At 42.1% G+C, this 7,070-nt stretch overlaps 1 protein-coding gene across 2 annotated transcripts in view; it reads right to left on the bottom strand.

Moving 5' to 3' along the window:
* pard6b (par-6 partitioning defective 6 homolog beta (C. elegans)) overlaps positions 1-2,524 on the bottom strand; it is a 42,531-nt gene extending 40,007 nt beyond the window's left edge. Inside the window, exons 1-2 of one of the 2 annotated variants that reach the window (XM_046343741.1) lie at positions 2,420-2,524; positions 2,186-2,321 (exon numbers count right to left, since the gene is read on the bottom strand). In XM_046343741.1, the coding sequence (XP_046199697.1) occupies positions 2,186-2,248 (63 nt within the window). In that variant the 5' untranslated portion in view covers positions 2,249-2,321; positions 2,420-2,524. Of the gene's footprint in view, positions 1-2,185 lie in introns of both variants that reach the window. The other variant, XM_046343740.1, reaches the window with a different exon arrangement.
* Positions 2,525-7,070: the final 4,546 nt, after the last annotated feature.

Consider the following 7,070-nt stretch of genomic DNA (forward strand, 5'->3'; position numbering starts at 1 on the left):
GTCAAATCTACACTTTACAAAAATATGAGGTCCTGGGCTGGCATGGTTACATGTGGTCTGCTGTTGTGAGGCCGGTTGGACGCAATATATATATTTTTAAATCTAAAACGACATGAGGCGGCTTATGGTAGAGAAATTAACATAACATTCTGGCAACAGCTCTGGTGGACATTCCTGCAGTCAGCATGCAAATTACAATCTCCCTCAAAACTTGAGACATCTGTGGCATTGTGTTGTGACAAAACTGGACATTTTAGAGTGGCCTTTCGTCCCCCGCACAACATGTACCTGTGTAATAATCATGCAGTTTAAATTGGCGTCTTCATATGCCACACCCGTCAGGTGGATGGATTATCTTGGTAAAGGAGAAACGCTCACTACTAAAAAGTCAAGGGCTCTGAATACTTTCCGAATGCATTGTATACAGGTCGTTTTGTGCAAACAAACAAAGGGGTTAAATATGTGTCCAAAAAAAACTACAATATTTCCTGAGCTCTTATACCTCATTGACATAGGACAGACACTTCAAGACCTTGGGATGTATTATTGTTTGCCATTTATGAATGTGTTATTCAATGTGTTTCTATGGTTTATAAGAGTAAAGACGAAATTCAACCTTTTAACAAATAAATCTAAACCAATTGACTCATGACCACTGTGATAGGTAGAGTCTTGAAGACCAGAGCATCACTCATTTAGTACAAATTCTGATTATGGGTCTTTGGCTTGTATGTGTGAAAATGAGTACAATCTGTGCATCGATTAAAATGTTCAAAATGCAGACGTGGGTGTGATTGTGCCTGTGTATGCTATAGCAGTCTATAATTACAGAAATAGGGACTCACACACCCATCTCTGTCACATCAATAGGAAAAATACTGATCTGAAATCTACCAAATCAATTACACTGGTGACAGTAACTCTTGTTGGTGGTACTCTATTAGTGAGAGCAGTTTACCACAAACATGTTTTGTTCGACATGGTTGGAGCAATGCCTGTTGCCTAAGTGTAACATTGGAGTTGAAAGACAAGGGTTGGACCCTCCTGTCCCTTTTTTGCATTACGAAGGTGCCCCCAGCGACTAGCAGTGTTGTGGTTACTGCTGCACAGTGCGGAGGACTGAGTTGGTACGGTTGATTAGCACCCCATTGTCTAATCAGGCTGAAGACTACAAACACATTGGGAAACTGGGGATTGGTACCACCTTCATCCTTTTCATGAAACTAATGTCTGTAGTCTTGACAACATCTCATAACATGTGCTGATGAAAAAGTTAGTGTTTTGAATGGTTGAAGGGACCCCTGCATTATTATTACCACTGCTACTATTATTTGACATTTCAATAGTGACACTGGATATTACATTTTGGGATGATCCCAATAATGGAAAATGTATCTATTTAGAAGTATGAAATACATACCTAAACTGCGCAATTACTTTGTTTATTATTAGCAATCCTATGCGGAAGGAACCAAGATCCCTTATGCCTTTGGCACCTGCGCACGGCACTATAAACGGCTGAATGACTTGTCAGCGTTCTAAGCCAACAACCTTCATAAACGATTAGCAAACCTAATTAACAACCAGACAGTAGGCGGTGCAATCACAGATGTGGCTCAGATGCTTTTGAAGCTTGTTCAGTATGCTTATTTTAGTTAGTTCATTGTAAACAAACAGTCACCCAATCAGATCATATAAAATTGTGTAACATTGTCCAAACTCAATCCACAGCAATATGTGGTTCGTTGACAAGTATTCGCTCATTACGTTGGTGGCTGGACAGTCACAACATTGCCTAATCTCCAAAGCTTTTGACAGGGTTCCGACCACGGCGTAATAATTTAATTCGTACAAATAAGACAATGTGGTAAAACATCCATCCATGCATTGGATAACAACACATATCTTCCTCACACCAATCCACATTTGACACTTGTTCGTTCGCTGGACAGATCACTGGCTGGCCAACTAACGCGTTAGCTAGCAAGCAAACTGGTACAGCTAACGTTAGCTGGCGCAGACGAGACAATTGAATTACAACATAACTTGCTGACAAGCCACTTAGCAGGCTAATTTTGCCATCATTTGCAAGTAGCAAGCTATGAGCCTTCAATAACTCATACAATAGGTACATAGTAGCTGTTTTATACTGGCAATTAGCTAGCTAATATTGCAAGCAACGCACCTTGCTCTTCACCTCCACGGAGCTCAGAGTTCGGTTGCTCGGCACTCGGTGGTGCTTGTTCATCTTTCGCTAGCAGGACCGCCACAGCAGCACACACTTGCCCTCGCGGGGCTGCCCTCGTCGCCTTCGCACTCCCCTATATCCCAAATGATATCAACACAGGTATTCCAATTATCTGTGTGTCCTCATAAGACACTTTAATTCCCTCGTGTGCGACAACGCCAGCTAACCAACCTGCTGTAATTTATCTTCTCATACTCGCCACACCGCCAGCTAACCACTTCATTGTCTGTCCTGTGTGACGCTTTCACGCACCCAGGAAACTGCACTCGTTCCCAACAGGCGCGTTCCCGCTAGTAAGAATCAAGTACTACATATCTTGATCACTTTTTACCTGTAAAAAATGTATTAGCTTATATGACGTAACCAAAAAGTCAATCAATGTTTGTCTCTTGTCCACATAATAAAATAATATTGTCTAACTGTTTTTCTGTTTGTCCTAAATTGTGAATAAATGCCTCAAGTGTATGTTATAATGGTAAAGTGTTTTTAGTACAAACAGAGTAGCTCTAAGAACTACAGGTGATATATTTATTTCTATAAAGTAAATCAAAGATAAACATTCACAAATTCACCTTGGCCAAGGTGAGTTTGCTCCACTCCTTTCCCAAACTCCTAACTGTTTGTGTCTTATGAAATTGCGATATCTTGTGGTCATCTGGTGTTAGCGCAGACAATTGTCATCAAAATATTAAATTCAGCAATTTCAAATTTACGTAAAGTCTGAAGCATCACATATTATGTATGGTTTATCTATTTGATGTCTTCAAATACTGTGATTTGACATATATCACATCTAACATAATGCATTTATTGTTCCATTCAACCCACTTACTGCAATATGTTTCCATTTGCCCCTGTTGCGGTATTTAATTGGATTCTATTTCAAATATGGTGTGCTCCACTGCCCCTGTCCCAAGATTCACAAGAAATTGGACAACTGGCATGATGATGAGACAATCGAGCCATCAATATGAACCCCCTATGAAGATGTTAAACTTTGTTAGAAATTGGAAAACCATGACAGCATTAAAGAGTGACTGCTCCTAAAAAGCAACCTTTTCATTTGAAAACGGCCTGTAACATTGATTATATGAGTCAGAAACATGTATTTTAGTGTCAAAATGTACTACAATGTGTAAATAGGAATATTTTGGTCATAAAGTAAGTCTCGTCGAAAACTGAGATTTGCCAGGTGATAGGAAAAAAATGGTATGTCATGCAATGAAGGGAACAATAACAGTGTTCCTTGGGTTGCGTATGTGATGCGTTCAAGACAACTGGGAACTTAGAAAACCGAAGTCAAGTCATGACGTCAGTGAACTTCATGTCGGAAAGTCCGAGCTCGAGAAAGAGGCCAGATTTCCCAAATTGGAATTCTGAGTAGATGACATTTAAAAAGATTTTTCCCAGTCGCAGCTATTTACAAAAAAAAATCGAGTTCCCAGTCGTCCTGAACTCAAGGAAGTCGGAGATTTCCGAATTCCCTTTTGTTTTGAACGCGGCATTATTTCAATTCTGCCCACAGCTGGCAGGCAGCACCCAAGTAATCAGCTATTCTGAGCGCAGCTGCACACGACCCAGATCGTAATTCCCTTGGTCATTTGGTTTGACATTTGATATAGTTAGGGACCATCAGTAGCCTAAATTACACAATATGTATGGGCCAATATGAAAAAATGTCTATAGTTCCACATGTCAATTACTTAAAAACCTCAAACCAATTTTAAATTGCAGAAATGCATATACAAATATAGAAAGCATTTAATATGACAACTAAAAGATATACAACATGAAAACATGGATTTTAACATACTTAATTACAATTTTTTGGAAGGAAAACTACACTCTACAAAAATATAAACACGGCATGCAACAATTTAAAATATTTTAGTGAGGTACAGTACATATAAAGAAATTAATCAATTGAAATTAATTTATTAGGTCATAATCTATGGATTTCCAATGACTGGGAATACAGATAACTTTTTTTTATGTAGTGGCGTGGATCAGAACACCAGTCAGTATTTGGTGTAACCACCATTTGCCTCATGCGGTGTGACACATGTCCTTCGCATAGAGTTAATCAGGTTGTTGATTGGGGCCTGTAGAATGTTGTCCCACTCCTCTTCAATGGCTGTGCGAAGTTGCTGGATATTGGCGGGAACTGGAACACGCTGTCGGTCACGACGATCCAGAGCTTCCCCAAACATGCTCAATGGGCGACATATCTGGTGAGTATGCAGGCCATGGAAGAACTGGGACAATTTCAGCTTCCAGGAATTGTGTACAGGTCCTTGCGACATGGGGCTGTGTATTATTATGCTGAAACATGAGGTGATGGCACCCAAATACAATTTCTGTGCATTCAAATTGCCATCGATAAAATCCAACTGTGTCCGTTGTCCGTAGCTAACGCCTGCCCATACCATAACACCTCCTCCACCATGGCGCACTCTGTTCACAACTTTGACATCCGCAAACTGCTCGCCATATACGCCATCTGCCCCGTACAGTTGATCCCGGGATTCATCCGTGAATAGCACACTTCTCCATAGTGCCAGTGAAAATAATCTATACACAAAATTTGAGACAAATAAGCTTTTTGAGCATATGGAAAATTGATCTTTATTTCAGCTCATGAAACATGGGACCAACACTTTACATTGTGTTTTTATATTTTTGTAAAGTGTATTTCACCCATATTGTAATTTTGTAAAGTGTATTTCACCCATATTGTAATTAATTATAGGTCAAAGTCCATAGTAATCTGGAAAGATTGGACAGTTACTTTAAAGATCGACATACTGTTCTAATTACATTAGTAGCCAGTTTATAACTGCATGAAGGCACCCCCAGATGTTTGTGGTATACGGCTAATATTCCACGGCTAATGGCTGTATCCAGGCACTCCGCGTTGTGTTGTGCGTAAGAACCCTTAACCGTGGTATATTTGCCATACACCACACCTCCTCGGGATTTATTGCTTAATTATACCAGGTCATTTAATGCTTGAAAACAAAATATTATGATTAAGATATTTGGCTGAAGAAGTGCCATTTCTTACCGATCTCTACAGCTTCCGTCCAAAAACAAATCCTTTGAAATGACATCAAAATATAGTGGAGGAGTTACTGGCAAGTGGCTAGCTTAGCTAACGAACTAGCTAAATCGGGGCAGGAATGACCAGGATGACACATCGATGAACCCCCAGATTTGAAAACTGAGAAAGAGGTGGAGTTGGACTGTTTTTCGTGCCCAAAGTCGACCGTTAAAGCTAATTTCCTGCAATTCTACACATTTTACCATTGTTTATAACGTGTTTTTTATTTTAAATAAATCGACCTGGGGGAATCGACCTCTTCTGAATATTGGTTGTACATGTCCCCCCATCTCCTGGCATTTTTGCCCTATGCTTTAATAACGTCAAAAATACCTCTGCTGACTGTCCCTAACCTTTGGTGCACTTGTCTCAATGCTTGCAGTGCTGTTTAACACTACAGACATTAGAGACAAAAGCGAGTCTCTAACTCCAGGGGGCGCCAGTCATAGCTCAATTTCCTCACCGCCTCACTCCCTTCCCCTCCCCCTCCCTCCCAGTCTCCCTTCCGTTCTCAGCTCCCCCTTCTCTCCCTCTCTGTTGCTCCCTTTCTCTCCCCTTCCCTCTCTCTCCCGTTCTCCCCTCTCTCTCTCCCATTCTCCCCTTCCCTCTCTCTCCCGTTCTCCCCTCCCTGTCTCTCTCGGTCTCCCTTTCTCCCTCTAAGTCTTCATTCCTCACCTTCCCTCTCGCCTGTCTCCCTCCCTTTCTCACATCCTTCCCTTCCCCCTCGCCTGCCTGTCTGTCTCCCTTTCTCCCCTCCCCCTCGCCTGCCTGTCTGCCTCCCTTCCTCCCCCTCGCTCCCTCCCCCTCTGTCTCCCTTCCTCCCCCTCTCTCGCTCAGTCTCCCTTCCCCCCTCTCTCGCTCAGTCTCCCTTCCCCCTCAATCTGCTTAGCGCTCCTGCTGCTCACAGCACTGCAGATGAGGCCTCCACGTCCCCCAGTCTGCAAGGCCTCTCTTCCAGCCTCCCCCGCCTCCCTTCAGCCTCCCCCTGCCACTCCCTCCCTCCCTCCCTGCTGCTCCTCATACCAGCATAGCAACACTGAGCAAGCCAGCAAGGGAGAGGGTGCTCTCTCTCTTTAGAGGGGCAATTTCACTCCATTTTATATCCTTCCTACCAGGAGGCAAGTGACTGTCAGCCTATCTATGGTATGAAACATAAGCACAATACACCCCCCCATTTGTAACATAATGATTTCCTCATATATAAATGATCACGACAACACAATCAAACAAAGGTAGTCAATAGGATTCAGTCATTGTGTTTTGGTTTGGCACCTGATTGATACACATAGGAGTAGATGGTGCACCTCAACAATGGGTTAGCCTTATACACGCATTCTCTTCTGAGCCCAACTGTTGACTTCTCATCAACATCTCACCAATGGGTGCATTTAGTTCAGATACATCATTCTCCAGTCACTTTCACAGACTAGCATAGCTCACATAGCCAACATGTTTATTCTGTTCCAGGTGAAATAAAACAATTCACAAAGCATTGGAACCCCATATATTACACACCTAAACCTTGTTTAGGATTCTCTATAAATACCTGCGATAACAGGATGTCACCACCAGTGACTGTCCTGCTTGTGGGTTTCATTTCGAACAGCTGACTTGTGGTGCTACTTCTTGAAACTACAGAACAGTCTCTGTAAAGGGGTTTGTCACATGAAAGAGAATAAGACAAAGGAAATGGGGGGGGGGGAGGCAAGATTAGGAGAACTG

This window comes from Oncorhynchus gorbuscha, linkage group LG03 (assembly GCF_021184085.1).
Source record: "Oncorhynchus gorbuscha isolate QuinsamMale2020 ecotype Even-year linkage group LG03, OgorEven_v1.0, whole genome shotgun sequence".
Taxonomy (NCBI): domain Eukaryota; kingdom Metazoa; phylum Chordata; class Actinopteri; order Salmoniformes; family Salmonidae; genus Oncorhynchus; species Oncorhynchus gorbuscha.